General features: G+C 45.0%; 2 protein-coding genes across 4 annotated transcripts in view; both read right to left on the reverse strand.

The window, feature by feature from the left end:
* Positions 1–1752: 1752 nt before the first annotated feature.
* Positions 1753–8134, reverse strand: Ssb-c31a (single stranded-binding protein c31A). Of its 2 annotated transcripts, none has more exons than XM_075681109.1 (5): positions 8002–8134; positions 7568–7698; positions 6913–7002; positions 2930–3038; positions 1753–2059 (listed from the first exon to the last, which is right to left on the reverse strand). In XM_075681109.1, the coding sequence occupies exons 2-5, from the start codon at positions 7628–7630 to the stop codon at positions 1980–1982; spliced, it is 342 nt and encodes a 113-aa protein (XP_075537224.1). In that variant the 5' UTR covers positions 7631–7698; positions 8002–8134; the 3' UTR covers positions 1753–1979. The 2 variants fall into 2 exon arrangements, with proteins under 2 accessions (XP_075537224.1, XP_075537225.1); XM_075681110.1 differs by having other exon boundaries at positions 7568–7694; positions 7998–8104.
* Positions 8135–13094: 4960 nt separating this feature from the next.
* LOC142572179 (SURP and G-patch domain-containing protein 1-like) overlaps positions 13095–17833 on the reverse strand; it is a 44739-nt gene continuing 40000 nt past the window's right edge. For both annotated transcript variants that reach the window (XM_075681112.1, XM_075681111.1), the window contains exon 12: positions 13095–13209. In XM_075681112.1, coding sequence (XP_075537227.1) covers positions 13183–13209 — 27 coding nt within the window. In that variant the 3' untranslated portion in view covers positions 13095–13182. The remainder of the gene's footprint in view (positions 13210–17833) is intronic.

A 17833-nucleotide genomic window follows, 5' to 3' on the forward strand; every position in this document is an offset into this window, starting at 1 on the left:
GCACTCCAAGACAAATCTTAACTAACGATTTTAAATTAGTAAACGTACATATTATTTGCTTCTAATCAAGATAAGTCAATAATATTATAGTGTAAACGTTTTATTCACTACAATAAAGTAATTATGCAGCGTGTGCCGCGAAACCTGGCTGTAAGCAACCCTGGGCGTCGCACCAGTCGCATTGTTGAAATCGCAATCACGTGAAAAGCCCTCTAAAAATCGCATTGCGACGCGTGTGACAGCACCGATTTTCGTCGTTGCAGTCGCAGCATGTGAAACAGCCTTAACACTACAGTTGTTTGTCCGGAAACGTACTCACTGGAACGCTGAATGCAGCTTAGCAAAAAACATACTCGCCAAAGAACATTTCCAACACAAGGAGATGCTAACACTTCGCCTTCGTCCGCGTGGAAAGCAGTGCTTGCACCGGCATTTTTTGCTTCTTGGAGAGGCCGGCTCTTCGCAATCGGCTCGTACATGTAGGGAGTAATGTATAAACCCCTTACAAGTGATTTCGCACGCGACAGCGCGACAAGCGAGACGATGGCTGTCGCGTTCACTCGTCACCTGCAAGCCGAACTCCACGCGAGCGACGGCTTTGAGCGACGACTTCCCAGTATGAGGGCAGCAATGTACGCGCCGAAACTAGCGTGGCGCATGCTTTATCAATTTAAATTGATGTATTTTACTGAAAAAGGAGCATGAAATATTTCTGTAGGTCGTGCACTAGGTTATTTTTGCACGTGCGTAAAATTCAATAGTTTGCTCGTTCCGTGCGACAAACAGTAGTATTTGAGGGATGTACATCCAGTTCCGGCTTCGCACTATTGCCTAGTTGCTCATAGCACTTCCGGACGACGAGCGACGAGTTCTAGATTTCGAGAAACGAGCGACAACACCGAGCGATCTGTTCAAACGACGGCCCATTTTGTCGCTCCAAGCCGTCGCCCGTCACTGTCGCGCGCAAGATCGCTCTCGTGGAATTTGGACTTAACGCCGAACTGCTCAGAGAAACGCAAGCTCTCGAAATTTTGCATGACCATCTCAGCAAAACAGCACCAAACTACCTTGCACCGTGCTTCGTGTGTAGCATCAGCAGTCGGCCCGGATGAGCACCATTGTTGATGTCACGAGGCGCTCAACCAATCACAGGCGGAAACGAGGCGCGCGAGCTGGGCGTGTCTGTTGCTGCACTTTTCGTCGAAATAAAATATGTTTGCGCTTTCTTTCGCTCAATTTCGATGCGATATTCGAATTCAGAGGGTTAAAAACCATGACGTACTGCTCTTCACTCATTTTTTCTGGAAAAGCTTTCAGCTTCCCTTTAATTTTTACTACCTTGGGTTTTTCAAGTGCACCTTTATCTAAGTATACAAGCATTTTTGTATTTCGTCCCCATCAAAATGCAGTTGCCATGGCCAGGATTGAAACCCACAACTTCAAGCTTAGCAGCAAAGCGCCATAGCGACTAAGCTAGAGGGCCACAGGAGAGAGAAAATTATCTATGAGTGATTGTTTCCTGACGCATGTCGTGAAATAATACATGGCTCGTATGGCAACGTTATCTAAGTGAAAATGTTTTCCTATAGCGATAAAAAAGCGTTGCAGTGCCCATCTAAAGGCCACGGCTGCAGTTGTACTATACGTCATTAGTTCCATTAGTACAATTGTAACACTTTCCTTCGAATGATCGAAAGTCGTCCCACCCCCACCTTTTATTCATGCAAATAAGTTGTGCTTTACACATCCCTCTAAGATGCTCAACTTACTTTATTGGCTTTGAAAAAAGTGTTTACATGTTTAGAAACAATTACAACAGCTTGAACAAAAACATACTTTAGGTTTAAGATATGAGATGATGAATCTGAACTGTTTCAGACTGCACATCAGAAAAAAAAAGTGCATCATGCTTTTCCGGAGACTTTAGATGAAATTCAACTTATGCAACACATAAAAACTTGCAGCCAGTCATGAAAGGCCTAATGCTTCCTTATGGCAGCGTCAATGTCATCAATTTGATTTTTTAATGCATTCCACTGATCCAGCTGAAGGCAGATGCCTGAAAGTGAGAAGCAGGGAAAAGGAACACAAATCAGACCTTGCCTCAATGCCATGCAACTTCATGCATGGAGATGCATCATACAAAATGCACAGAAAGATAGGATATCTAAATCTTGTTATTATCAACTGTTATAGTTTTCCATGAAAACCCTACCTAGACAAAACATGTGCTTCTATAAGGCCAACTGCAAGAAAAGGCATGCTTCACTTAGCATAGATTTATGACTAAGCCCTAGAACCCCCAAAACAGAAGTTTGGGTGCATTGCAGTTTGACAGGATTATCTAAACTGAGCACTGATGTGTGCTGTGTTGCCTCTTTAATTGTACCATGCACGATTGCATTATCATATGCAAAACTCCTCTTTTTCCCCCATCTGGCCATCTCTGCTTGGACTGTCTGCTCTCTATCATGGAGCCATAATACATACATACAGCAAAAGCAAGGACAAATTGCTTTATGTAGGAACCTGTCATTAGCACTGAGGATTCCAGAAAGAAACACTACATGCAGAAAGATAGCTTAATCATCTGTTAACTACAAGGAGTACTACTATGGATAATACAAGCATAAACATTGGAGAAAAAAAAATTTTATCCCCTACAAATAATGTGGCATCCCACATAGTGTACGACTTCTGTAGCACACTAATGTGCCCCTACAGCACACACAAGCTTCAAAGTTGGCCACCTTAATCTGAATTTCCCTGTTTGGGTTTCATTTGGTCACTACAGTGCAAATACGATCGAACTAATTGAAAGCACCCCATGGTACTCCTACCTTACAGTACATCACAGAAATCAACAATGAAGCACAGAAAGCAAGCCAGTAGCAAAACAAAGTTTAATATAGGAACAAATTTAACAAACCTTTCTTTCCTGGTTTCAAGTCCCCATTGCCATCCTCATAGTATTCACGTATGTCAACCATGACTTTGCCTCTGAATTCCCGCACAGATACGTAACGCTTTTTGGCCAGCTGACAAGAATTAGAACATTCCAGATAAACAACCAATGTAGGCGCTGGCACATGGCAAGGGCACCAATCTCACATAGAAGAGATAACTTATAGACAAGAAGATTATAAAAGGCATAAGAAAGAATGCAAAACTTCAATTAAAAAAAAGAGAAAGAAAATAAGTCGCAGTTATTGGTCACTTACTAGTGCTTTGATGGGGGCTAGATCATACTACATTCCGTCAACGTCTAAATCGCACCGCCAGATACACAGAACGTACACGAGAACTGCATCTTGCAGCACTAAGTGATCAGGTTCTACATATGTAAATTTGCACACGACTTAATTTTGCTGTTTGGATCAAATATTTACACACGACTCATTTATATTACTCCTTTACGGTAGTGCAACAAGCTGCGTGTATACATAGTGTTATTTCTTACCATTTTTGGTATTCTTTGAACATAGGAATGAAAGACCTTAAAGTAAATGGGCTTATGGTTGATTAAAGGGCCCCTCACCAAGACACATAGCAAATTTTAGTTATACACTGGAAGTTCTTACCTATGCCCCTAAGGAGTGTTCTACCACAAGAATTTTTCAAATTAGTACATTAGTAGCAGAGAGAAATATTTGAAGTGCTGCGAACCCATGATTTCAGGAAGCTTGTACCACCGCCAACCTAGACACTCTCTCCACTTATCCCGTCTAGCCTCTGCAAGCAAAAAAAAAAAATAATAATAATAATGATAATAAAATTAAATTATGAGGTTTTACGTGTCAAAACCACTTTCTGATTATGAGGCACGCTATAGTGGGGGACTCCGGAAATTTGGTCCACCTGGGGTTCTTTAATGTGCACCTAACTCTAAGTACACGCGTGTTTTCGCGTTTCGCCCCCATCGAAATGCGGCCGCCGTGGCCGCGATTCAATCCCGCGACCTCGTGCTCAGCAGCAACACCATAGCCACTGAGCCTCTGCAAGCAAAATTCCTTCCCTGTGTTCTCACATACCGGAGCCGGAGGATCGCGTGACGAGTACATCACGGGCAATGCCTTCTCTTTTTTTTCTCTCTCTCTCGTGTTTTTGATGAGTGGTGCGCTTCTGGTGAAGGTCTCACGCGTGAGCTGTTGCGTCTCTCGTTTCACACAGTGGCCAATTTTGCGCACACCGCACGAGAACATGTGATTAGGAGTATAAGTCAGTGCTACAATCATGAGCACTGAGGCAGGTGTTAGAGGATGAAAGAGCATGATTGTGGAACTGGAACACGGTAGAAAAATGAGTTTTGGTATCTGCGCGCACAACTGCACTACGTGGGAATAAGCAGACAAAACAGAAGTGCATCTCTTTTGCTACAATATGAAGTAAAAAAAAAAAAACATGCAGACATTTGGTTTGTATGTTTAATTATTTCTCTGAACTTTAACTTGTCTACTGAGGCAACAGATTAAACAAGTAACAGATGTTGCCTTGAATAATTCTCAAAGTCATGTGCCACTATGGGCGACATCACAGCAATGCCATGCATGTAGGCGCACTTGTGCAATATACGTTGACTCTCCAGCTGGGAGTGCGGCACCCACGAGAATGACAAATGGCATTTAGATTGAAATTTAAGCTTTTTCTGTGGTGTGTAGGAATGTAATAAATAGCAGACATGATCCTTAGCGTGCATTGTATGCACTGCGCTTGCCAGCCCAAAATAGTCAGATCTGGTGAGGGGCCCCTCAAGCGTACAGAGCACTAAATAGTAGGGGTGTGCGAATAGTGATTTTCAAGACCAAATCGAATATGAATTGAACATTACTAGAAGCAAGTCAAATCGAACATCAAATACTTTTCGAATAGTTTTTGAATAATGAATAGCCATTATCACAATTAATATAAGATGATGTTCACATCCCAGTATACTTAATGTTAGCAAGTTTCCATAATTACATAGTACATTTTGAAGTGTTCTTTATAAAGTTTCGAATATTCTCACACCTCTATTGAATAGCAACACTCTGATTACTAACTCTACCTCTACAAAATGCAGCAGAGACAAATCAAATTAATCACTTTGCTCAGCAAGAGAGACTTCTTGCAGTAGAAAGATGCAACAGGTCAGCTAAGCAGCCTTACAGACGAAAGTGCAGTGTCAACGGCTTAATGTGCACATACGACACTAACCAAGGTGCTGAAAAATTCCACGCATCAGGTCCAATATTAGAGAATTCTCTCTAGTAAGCGCCCGCACATATTCTGCTGAAGAATGTTCTAAAGATATAATAAGATGCTCTGAAGATAAATGAGATAAAATTCAGTCTTTTCTTTATATGCTGCTGTACTTCTGCTTCGGAATACCCTTTTACTTGACCAGTTCACATTAGTTCACATACGGCCAGTCTGTGCAAGAAGTACTGGTGCCTGCATTAGGCTGCATCACTACTGTTCATAGTCATAAGACTGCTTTGGCTTGCCCTTCACTTCCCTGAAATTCATTCCGCCATTGTCAGAATTTCACACACACAGCCATCGCCATAAAAATTTAATTATAACTTACCATGCTATTTTTTTCATTCCAGGTAGCCTAAAGAAATGTGCTGGCCATTTCCAATTTAAGCAAGGTGTGTGACCAGTGCTAGATGATATTCAATTGTAAAACACAGTGCTATGGAGGATGGGGGACAGAAAGTGCTCGTCTATTTCTTCTGGACTTTGTTCACTTGTACACTGTTCTTTTACAATCCAATTCAAGGCTTATGCACCTCAGTAAGATAAAACAAAGTCAATGCTCTAATCAAGACCCCCTGAACGCTTTTCCTAAGCCTTTTTTTTGGGCCATCACAAAGCAACGAACTCATTTAATCATACAGGAGAGTTACATAAAGTCAGAAACTTGGGAGTGTCCTTTTAAAAGAAGCACTATAGCTAAAAGATAGGCTCCAGGTCACCGATCACGCATCAGCCTTTTCCATTCCAATGTAAGTCATTGTGATAACTTATTCATTTACGTTCAGAAATAGATTTCATGCCACAACAGAAACAAAACAACTTGTGTATATGCATAGACAATATATTATTGAAGTAGAGATGAAGTAGGTTCTTTTGCATCAAACCATGCAAAATGGAGACCTTTATGGCAATGATATGGTCCACTCAGGAGACACTCCACTAGTCAACAGCACTAATCACATTTTTATTTTTTGCATGCATTCAAAATGTTCATGAATATCCACATATAACGAGATAACAAAGCAATTTTATCTAGACTGCAGAATATACAGCACACCTCACAATAAGCTCACCAGGCCTCAAGCCCTCACATTCAGAATGCTTCAAACAAACACGTACCCCACGCAGAACAGACTACATCACTACATGCCTGACCTATACAAAACACCATATTGCGAAAATTGCCATAGCACACTAGACGTACATCAGTTGCTCTGGCCGTGTGGTCGGACCCACGCAAACAAGGATAAAGACTCCACCAGGCTACAAGAAGCATTACGCAGCGCGGACCTGGCGGAGCAGCTCTGGGCCGTCCAGCGAGCCCACGATGCGGCCAGGGAGTTACAACTCCCGGTCCCAACATGGGAGTAGCCCGCTCTATGGGACCTTGCGTCCCGTAGCTCGCAGGACCTTTCATTAACGTTATTCCGTCCATCCATCCTTGAATATTCGTATGTGAAAGTGCTTTCATTATGGTGTTTTGCAACTTAAGCTAGAGGCACCTAATAAAACCAAATGGCTCTCGCATGTTTTGCACAGCTACAACAATAAATACAAATGATATGCTGGCTTATTCTGTACAAATGTTGCTTAGAACAAAAAAAAAAAAAAAAGAAAGGCGACAGCTCTTGGTTTAAACCACAACGTAAGTAAGTGAATGGACTCATTACGTACCATGAACATGCCATCTTCATTGCCACCTGAAGATGTACTACTTTTGCCCTTGTTGTCGGCTGCCTTTCCCTTCTTTTGCGGAGGGTTCCTCTGTTGCAAATCAAACACGCTTTGAAAACGGCTAGTTTGCAGCAGTATTGAACACACTAAAAAATTAATTGATTTAATGGTTCCGTTGTCATGTAACCGGTGTCACATTGGGCAATTTCGATCGCGATGGTTCTCTTGCACAGGTTGCGGAAGAGAGTTAATCGCGATCGTGAAACTCGATCCGGAGCGGGGCTCGATCGCGATCGAAAGGCCCCGTGTGACACTGGTAACATGCCGCAAACACTGTAAAGCAGCTAGTTCAACAACTCGTCGAATTAACTACTGCCACATAAAAAGAAAGCGTCAGGCATGCAGCATCGTATTTAACTTATCGTGGTGGAACTGTTTGATTGAAGAGAAACAGACGAACAAAAAAAAGTACAGGGCGTTTCACAGCGGTGGCACGCTTTCTGTGCATTTTTATTTTCTGCCCGCGAAAAGGCTTGCCACGTACTCAGAATCTGCAGTGGCTTAATGCATGCCCAACATCAACACAGCGCGGTAAGAATGAAGCATATATGTTATGATACTAGCACTCCTTCCAGGAGCGGCAGCCGTTACTTACGTCATCGGGACCGGAGTCCGAATCGCTGTCCAATTGAATCTTTGACCTCTTCTTCGATGACATGGCGTGGGCTACGCGTGACTAGGTGTTTTCTCGGCTATCGTGAGGACTGACTAGTTAAAACAAGCTGCCTGCGAAGAGAGAGAAAAAAAAAAGAAAGGCGGAAAGAACTCTGAGCATGCGTTAAGGAAGTCGCACACAATATTTGCTACCTACAGTTGCGCAACGCAGTACAAATATTTAATTTTGCTGAAGAAAGCGTACCGGCGATAAAGGTTAGATATTTCGCCTGAGCAACTGCAACACCAGTCTCAACACCAGTCTTAAGGTTCAAACTAGGGACAAGTGTTTCCAGCCATAACAGTTTCAATTACCTCTCACAAACGCAGGAGGCAAAAGTTATTTCAGGAGATTCATTTGCGATTCGTACTTACCCGCAGATACAACGAAAAACAGCATGCAGTTGTTGCGAGCTTCAGTTGCTTTTGGTACCGGTACATACCGGTTAACGGCGCGGCGTAAACCGGATGGATGGATGGATGGCGGCTATACCCTTTGTATCGGGCGGCGGCTGGCGCCACCTAGCCTTTTGCTCCCCTTCCTATTTTATTATTATTCTTCTTTTTCCCCTTTCTTTATATCCTCTTTTCCTTAACCTAGTTTTCACTCCCCTCCTCCCCCCCAAAATAACTATCTAACACAGTAGAGGAAACATTATCTCCCCGATTTATAGTATTATCTATCCCTTGACTTCCTCCACCAATCCTCTAGCCTCCCCTTCGTTACTGCCACTCTTTTCACGTCTATTTGCCCTCGTTCCCCGGGAAAACCTAATGCCCCTTCCATATCTGCCACTGTTCCCTCTGCCAGGGTTGGGCGGAGGTCTGTGCATCTCAGCACTATATGCTCAGTGGTCTCCATTTCGGTTCCGCATGCTGTGCACCGAAGGTCCACGTCTTCAAATTTAGCCCTGTATGTTTTCGTTCTCAAAACCCCTGTCCTAGCTTCGAATAATAGTGAGCTGCCCCGCGAGTTATCAAATAAGAGCTCTCTCTTAATCTGCTGTTTTTGTGACCTATACATTGATAGCGCTGGCTTTCCGAGCATTCTTTCTTCCCACATCTTTCTTTCCGTCTCCTTCACCTCCTTTCCCACACTAGAACCACGTTGGACCCCCTCCCTCGGCTGTAGGTATCTATTCCTCAGCTTCCTAGTTCTGAGTGTCCACTTTGTGTTCAAACTTTTCATGTACAGATATTTGTATACTTTTCCTGCCCACCTTTTTTCCTCCAATGCTGGGAGTCTCTGTTCAAATTTTAGTTTACTTATTGCCTCTCTACCTTCGAATGACGTCCATCCCATGTCCCCCTGCACTCCCTCATTAGGGGTGTTCCCGTGTGCTCCTAAGGCCAACCTGCCTACACTTCTCTGTCTCGTTTCCATGCATGCCTGAACTTCCGATTTCATGCACAGTACTGAATTTCCGAATGTGAGGCCAGGTACCATAACCCCTTTCCATACGCCCCTAACCACCTCGTACCTATTATAGTTCCAAAGTGCCTTATGTTTCATTACAGCTGAGTTCCTTTTCGCTTTTTCAATCGTAATTTTTTCCTGTTCTTCCAAGTACTTTTTGCCCTCGTTTAGCCATATGCCCAAATACTTGTATTTTTCAACATGATCAATCTTAGTGCTTTGTATTTCCAATGGTTCCCCCCTTTCTTCATTGTATACTATTATCCCAGACTTCTCTCTACTGAATTGCAGTCCCAATTTTTCTCCCTCCTCTCCACATATGTTCATTAGTTCCTGTAGCTCTACTCGGGTGTCAGCAAGCAGTACAATATCATCTGCATACATCAGTCCGGCTAGTACTTGAGCTACCTTCTGCCCTTCCAGCATATAGCTTACGTCAGTTCCTATTGTGCTCTGTTCTAGTCTCTTTTCCATTTGGCTCATGTAAATCATAAAAAGCAGAGGCGACAATGGACAGCCCTGCCTGAGACCTCTTCTTATTTTAGCTGGCTTTGTAGTTTCCCCCTTCCATGTTATCTCTACCTCATTATCTGTATAAACTTGTTGTAGGAACTCAATCATCTTTCTATCTAGACCGTATTCCCTCAACTGGCTCCATAACTTTTCTGGGTTTACATTATCATAGGCTCCTCTAATGTCTAAAAAAGCTATCCATAGCGGTTTCTGCCTGGCTGTCGCTATCTCTATGCACTGTGTTATAACAAATAAATTATCATCTAGCCGTCTGTTCCTTCTAAATCCATTCTGCAGTTCTCCCAAGATCTCTTCACGTTCTGCCCATTCCTCCATTCTCTTTCTTCATCCTCCATTCTCCACCGACACAATTGTTGGTGGTGCTGACGATGCAAATGTCTCACTTTGAGAGAGCACTAGACCGTCTGCTACAGCACCCATCGACGCGCCAGCCAGCGCGCGCATAGGTGTCAGTTTTTCCACGAAAACTAAAGTACGAGCGAGCATTTCCTAATAATAGAGTGACCACCGCAAAAAATATATTTTTGTTCAGCACTAACGAACATTTTATTGATAACTTTCATGATCTTTCTTCCCTGAGTACGCTACATTACCGGGAGGGGGGTAATTTCGGCCATCTGGATATGGAAACTGACCCTTGCAACGTTTACCACCCGAACCCTCTCTAGTGAAGCTAGCCTAGTAGGACTCTTTGAGGAACTATCGGGCATTGTTTGGGAGGTCGTTGCCCTTAGTGAGGTTAGAACTAGTGAGGCTCATACAGTGCTGACATATGGCCACGCGCCCTCTGCCATAGAGGACTACCAGATAAGAAGCAGTTCGGAGTAGGATTCCTAATCCATAAGGACATAGCGGACAACATTGACGGATTCTACGGCATTAATGAGAGGGTAGCAGTAGTCGTAATAAAGCTGAATAGGAGGTACAGAATAAAGGTAGTACAAACCTACGCTGCAAAATCCAGTCGCGATGAAGAAATAGAACAGTTTTATGAAGATATTGAATTAGCAATGCGAAAAGTGCAAACTCGGTATACTGTAGTCATGGGTGACTTCAATGCAAAAGTGGGGGAAAAGCAGGCTGGTGAATAAGCAATTCGCAACTACAGCATTGATTCTAGGAGCACTCAAGGAGACATGTTGGTTGAATTCACGGAAAGGAATAAGCTGTAAATAATGAACACCTTCTTCAGGAAGCACTGGAACAAAAAGTGGACCCGGAAAATCCCTAATAGTGAAATAAGAATTGAAATTGATTTCATACGTTCTGCCAATCCCAGTATAGTGCACGATGTACAAGTGTTAGGGTCAAGTGCAGTGATCGTAGGTTAGTGAGGGCTAGGATTCACCTCAATTTGAAGAGAGAAAGGGTAAAATTGGTCAAGAACAAACAGGCCAACCTAGACGCAGTAAGGGTAAAAGCAGATCAATTTAGGTTAATTGGCACTTGCAAACAAATATGCAGCCTTACAACAGAGAGATGAAGATGACAAAGAGGCAATGGATGAAACCTTAACTAGGCTGGCTTCAGAAGCAGCAACTGAAGTGGGAGGTAAGGCACCAAGGCAACCAGTAGGCGAGCTCTCCGAAGTAACAAAGGACTTAATAAAGAAACGACAAAGAATGAGTGTCAAACTCAAGAGTTCAGGTAGAATTCGCCGAACTGTCAAACCTAATCAACAAGGAGAAAATAAGGGATATTCGAAGTTATAATGCGAGAAAGACTGAGGAAGCAGTAAAAAATGGATGGCAACCTGAAGTGAGAAGGAAGCTAGGCATCAGATAAACCAAGCTGTATTTACTGAGATAGGCAGGGTGATAAGAACAATCTCGAAGATGGAATTGTAAAAGCAGCGGAACTGCTGCTTGAATTACAGTGGAATTGCCAATTAAAAAAAGATTATGGTGTTTTACGTGCCAAAACCACTATCTGGTTATGAGGCATGCCGTAGTGGGGGACTCATGAAATTTTGACTACCTACCTGGGGTTCTTTAATGTGCACCTTAATCTAAGTACACGGGCATTTTTGCATTTCGCCCCCATCGAGATGCGGTTGCCATGGCCCGGATTCGATCCTGCAACCTCATTACGACCAACATAGTTACATAGAGGTTTGACTGTATTGCATAACCTCACGAAGTTGACATAAGCAGTTCAGAGAACCTTTACAACTTTGAAGACATCTGTTGCACTAGCATACAATGTACTTGTAACATCTGCTGCCATAAAACGAAATGCCAGGCTTGCAAGACAGATGAGAGGCTAAAGATTTTTCACTAGTAACATTCTTGGAAACTGGGTTTGAGGGTCCACAGCCTCATGCTGCAGTGTACACACTCAAACTATACAGAATCACTCTCATGGGCAGGCTATAACAGCTATGGAGGCAAGATCTGACATAGACATTTGCCAGAATTTCAAGTTTGTTGGAAAAAAAATGTGTGCAGCTTGCATTAGCGGTGCAAGGCTGGAGTCAACAGCGGAGCTTGTGATCACCTAGCTTTTATGTGGCTTGCCCAAGTTGTTTGCAGGTTTTGTGAGGTTATGCTAGGTTTTGCCAAGTAGTTGGTAGGCTTGGCCAAGTCGTTTCTAGGCTTTGCGAGGTTATGGTAGGCTTGCTAAGTTGTTTCTATGTTTTTCTAAGTTGTCTTGCTGGAAGTTTTCGAGCAGTCGTAGGCCAGGATCGCTTTCTCAGCAATGTTGAGCATTCAGGCGGCCACTCTTGCGTTCCCTGGACTGAAACTTGGGATCCTCAGCTCTGCATCGCCTCTTCTCAGCCGCAGCTTCAGCGCGGTGTTCCGGATCAGCTCGGCAGCGACTCATCGCTTCTTGCTTGGCAGTACGGCACTTTTTCTGGCAAGCTTCTTCTTCTTCGGGTGTCTGGATTTTGTTCGGTCTTCCCGTGGCAGCAGCGCGTACGCACTGTGTAGAGCAGGCAAGAGGTGCGTCGCTGCGCCGGATGTTCCGAGCTTTTACTCGCCTGCGACACCACGTGACATCAGGTTACGTGGCTCGGTACTCTCGCAGGCGGTTGCTAGGCAACGCGATGCAGCGCACAGCTGGGCTGAGTTTTCTGGCAACACTTCACGGCGTAGCTAAAGCTTAAACAGTTCCGCTGTTCAAACATAGGTATCAGTGCTAAACATAGGCTCATTCAAGGCCATATGAAGCACAATGGATCACAGCAACACACAGCGGGAAGTTCTTACTTGCGCTTGAAAGACGAATGAAAACAATCACACCTAGTTAAATGCTTTGGGCAGCAAATGAGTTAAGGGTGCCAAAAAGCCTGCATAAGATGTTTCTCAAAGACAGGATGGAAATAAAATGGCACGCATGAGCAAAGTATTCATTCCAGCCAACATTTATCCAGAAGAAAGGGTGCTGTATACTCACCTTGCAAAAGAGACGGGCAGATTATTCTGCTTGATTGCCATAAAAAAGTTATGCTATCATGCCAGTCCTTACTAACCAGAGTAGCCAAAAAAATTTGCTTTCATAAGTAAAGAGCTGAAGCTGTGAGCATAGCATCTTTATTTGGGCAAAGCTTGGAATTATGTACAGGAACAAACCATGGCTTCAACTTCTGTGCTAGGCTTGATGTCTCAGTAATATGGCCGTCTTGGGTTATTCTGAAAAAGCAACAAAGCAAAACCAAGCATTATGAACCACTGTTTGTCAAAACAACTAAATCAGCCAGGACAAGAAAATAAACATGGAAGTCTAGCTTGGCCTCTGCATATAACATGTTATTAAATAACCACACCATAGCAACATAGGCAGCTTTGATGCATACAGTAGAATCTCATTGACACGAATCTCTCAAAATGGCAAAAAAAAAAAAAAAAAAATCACATCACTCAAAATTTGTATAACCAAAAAGCATTTAAAAAAATCAGGAAATGAACCCTTCATTGATGAATGTTGCCCGCAGGCAACGTGCCAAGAATACTTTCTTTTTTCATTGCTTACTTTCGGTATTGAGTATAAAGTTTCTGGCTAAATGTCTTTGGCCAACCCTGGATGACAGGCAGCATCATTTGTTGGCTTAGAGCAAGAACACAGGACGAGGAAGAAGTTTGGCACGTGACTTGCTTGCTTTGAAAGCACCGTCAGAAGAGACAGACCAATCTGGCTACAGTGGTGTGCCACACGTGGTGTAAATCAAATGAAATGTGCACCTATGATTCACATATGATCAACGCTGTCTGTAAAAAATGCCAGACTAAGCCTTAGGTGGCTTGAGCTTCCAGTTTCCAACCTATTGCTGAAAAACTTCCAGAAAAAGATTTTTTCTCTTAGTTGATTACATTTACTCTCAATGTGTTTTGCATTATAATTAAATAGAAAATAAACATTTTATATGTGCCGTCATTAAAGGGTTAAAGCAACTAAACGCAAGCACACCTTAAGATTCTTGATTTGAGTGAGAAGAGATCTTGGATGTCTTTCTGCTTTATTTATTTGCAGAATTTTTGATTGCATAAGAATGGCCGCAGGTGCTGTCACTGACCTCGTCCGCGCTGTTAGAATACCTAGTTGTGTAGGCAAGTATCGTGAAGAGTTGCATACTGGCCAATTTCCTCAAGTTAGCTTCACCGCAATAGTCATGTTCTGCGGTGAAGCATACTTAAAGTATTACCATGGTATTATACTGAAGCCTGACAAGAGAAAGAGAGAGATAAACTTTATTGAAGGAATAATCAGAGTTTTTGTGGGTGGCCCCTGATGAATTGTGCTCAACATCGATGTAGCGAGTTCTAGCTCCTTTCCAAAGCCCAAGCACTTCAACTCTTCATCCACCTTTCTCAGAATTTCTATCTTCGCTTAGAAGGAAAGAGAAGCATTTGAAGCAATGAGTTTGCTTATGCGTGCATTAAAGAACACTGGCCATGCCGCCAATACCGAGACAGCTCGAGTGGCAATAAGGAGACAGAGCATGCTCGCCCAAACACACACATACGCACAAATCAAAAGCTGCTTTTACTTTATTATTTTTGGGAAGGGGCGGAGGAATATACACATAGGCAGGGCGCAGGCGAGGCAGAATGACGCGGTCGCCCTGACACTATGAATGCAAAGAGCGCATCAGCTCGGCCTATCAGGAGCTCAACCAGCTCTGCCGGTCTGAAAACAGCCCATGTCTCGCACCAGCAGTGTGTGGTGGCGCCTCACACCTTGCCAAGCCAGTTTTAGACGGTCGGGGCCGTGTTGGTGGCTTGGTTGCTCATATCATCCACCGCGGTGCAAAAAGCAATTCGCAACACACGAAATTTAGCACGCTGTAATGAATGTGAGCTTGAACTTTTTTAAAATTTGTATCTGCCGTGATTGCATCGTTGAGATTCTACGGTATGCGCTTGCATCACAAACACGCACACATGCACATTTATGTGACAGTAACTTGAACAGTGGGTCATAAAGCAGCAAAATTTTTTTAACATGCATTACATTATGCCAGTTCACTTCGGCAACGCACAGCAAACTTCAATATGAATTCACTGAAACAAAACACCAGTTTAGTCGAACATCAGAATGGTGCAAAAGACAACACAGACAAGGACAGCACAGGCACCATTCTTAAAGGGTCCCTGAAACAGTTTGGCCAAATTTTGTAGGCGCGTAGGGTACAACCAGTGGCGTAGTATAGATGGGGGGGCCAGGAGGCCGTAGGCCCCGGGTGACAGTTGAGGGGAGGGCGTGTCATATATGTCTGAAGACCCCCCCTTATTCCTCCGGCTTGACTGGGCGTAAATGGTAAAGAATGCTCCAGTAACCAGCAGCCTGTGCTCATGTACCCGATGTACCAGATGTGTAGTGCCGCAGAATTGTCGACTGAAGCTTCATCAACATACTTCGTAATAACGCAACGAATCTGTGGGCTGAAAAATTTAATTCGCTAAGTGGTGGCTAAGCTACTTGCATTAGTGGAACGTTTCTTGTGCTCATGCGGTGTACTCATGCTAAGGGTCGACGTCGCTAAACATACAGTATGGGGATATGGCTCTTGGGTCCCTCTACCGTTCCGTCCGCGCTATCTTAAAATATTGCTACGGCACAGTATGTGCGATCACGAAAGGCGAGCAGTGTGAAGACGACGACGACGATTAGAAGCTAGCGCGGGCTGTTGCCTCTTGGCCAAGCGCAGCGTATTGCCTTGTAGCCTTGTAAATATACTTGTAAATAGCTTTTCGTCGGTGTCTTCCTACGTAACATATCTGGTGGAGGTGGACGTTCCCTGTACCTCGTCACGGAGCTTCGCAGTGGACGGTACGTCGTGCCTTCCTTCATGGCTCCCGGCGACGACAACCCGACTCCGCCGGCTCCGACACCTGCTGTCACTTCGACGACCTACATCACTCTCCCCGCTCCCCGTGATCCTGGCGTATTCTCAGGCAAAGATGGGGAAGACGTCGATGACTGGATCAGCCTGTATGAACACGTCAGCCGCAATAACCGGTGGGACCCTACTATTATGCTCGCCAACGTAGTCTTTTACCTCGGTGGCACACCTCGAGTTTGGTATCGCACGCACGAAGATGAGCTCACCAGTTGGGATTCACTTAAGACACAGCTTCGAGACTTGTTCGGCAACCCCTACGGTCACCAACTTGCCGCGCAGAAGGCGCTTTCCGGCCGTGTGCAGACGTCAACAGAGCCCTATGTCACGTACATTCAGGACGTCTTGGCTCTGTGCCGCAAAGTTGACACCCACATGACTGAGTCAGACAAGGTTTCCCACATCCTCAAAGGCATTGCCGACGACGCCTTCAACTTGCTCGTGTGCAACAACGTAGCGACGGTGGATGCTGTTATAAAAGAGTGCCGCCGCCTGGAACTCGCGAAAAGCCGACGTATTGACCCGAAATTTGCCCGTCTGCCCAACACCCCAGCGACATCTTCCTGTGCCGACGCTCCTCGTCCCAACAACACTGCTGATGTTACCAGGATCGTCCGGCGTGAGATCGAGGCCGCCTATCCGGCTGCCTTCGACTCCAGTCCCACCAACACATCTGCAGTCACGGTCTCACTGATCCAGGCAGTTGTCCGCCAGGAGTTCGAAAACATGGGTCTTCACACCATTTGCTCGGCCCATCGCCCTGATACCCGCCCGGCTTCTTCCATTCCGCCCCGTCCCGCATCTTCTTACCCACCACGTTTCCGCAACCCATCTGAATGGCGCACTGCTGACGACAAGCCCATTTGTTTCTACTGCCATCGAATCGGGCACATTTCTCGGCACTGTCGCAGTCGCTGGAGTTCCCCGATCCGATCTACTTACACTGCCTACTCTTGCTCCCCAGGTGGCCCTTCTCGTCCCTATGCCGCACCTTCCGATAATGCCGCCACTGATTCTCCTGCAACGAACCGCCCCTATTCTCGTTCGCCTTCGCCCCAACGACGACAATCTCGCTCTCCCCAGCCCCGTTGCTCCTATTCGCCAACTCCCTTCGGACGCTGCTCCCAGCCGAAAAACTAGACGATGCAGCGCCTCGAGGTGACGCTGCATTGCTCCCTACGCCGCCAAATCCTCTACTGACCTTGCCCACTCATCAGAACCTTCTTGACGTGCAAGTCGACGGTGTTTCTGTGTCTGCACTCATAGACACTGGGGCGCATTTGTCCGTAATGAGCGCTGACCTTCGTAACCGGCTCAAGAAAATTATCACGCCCGCCACGACGCCTGTTGTCCGTGTCGCCGATGGCGGAACAGCCCCCGTTATTGGTATGTGTACCGCCCATGTCTCCTTCGCCGATCGCTCAACAATCGTGCTATTCACAGTCATCGCCCACTGTCCCCACGACATCATCCTCGGCTTAGACTTCCTCTCCGCACATTCTGCTCTCATCGATTGTTCCGCCAGTACTCTCCGCCTTGACCTGCCTGTTCTCGATCCTGCTGAACCACACCCCAGTCGCCTCAGTTCCGCCGACTTCGTTCGCTTGCCACCTTCGGCACTGACCTACGTTGACCTAGTGTCATCCCCACCAGTCCCCGACGGTCACTACATCGCGGCTCCTATGCAAGACGTCCTCCTTACACACGGGATCACAGTACCTCATACAGTTTTATCTATTACGGCAAATTGCGTCTGCCTGCCAGTGGTCAACTTTGGCTTGACGACACAAGTGCTGCCACGTGGGATGTCTCTGGCCCACCTTTGCTCATTCGAGGATCACTCAGTAGCATCCATTGCAGTTGACGACACTTCATCCGATACTCCTCTACCATCGCAGTCGGCAAATTGTACCATC

This window comes from Dermacentor variabilis, chromosome 2 (assembly GCF_050947875.1).
Source record: "Dermacentor variabilis isolate Ectoservices chromosome 2, ASM5094787v1, whole genome shotgun sequence".
NCBI lineage: Eukaryota > Metazoa > Arthropoda > Arachnida > Ixodida > Ixodidae > Dermacentor > Dermacentor variabilis.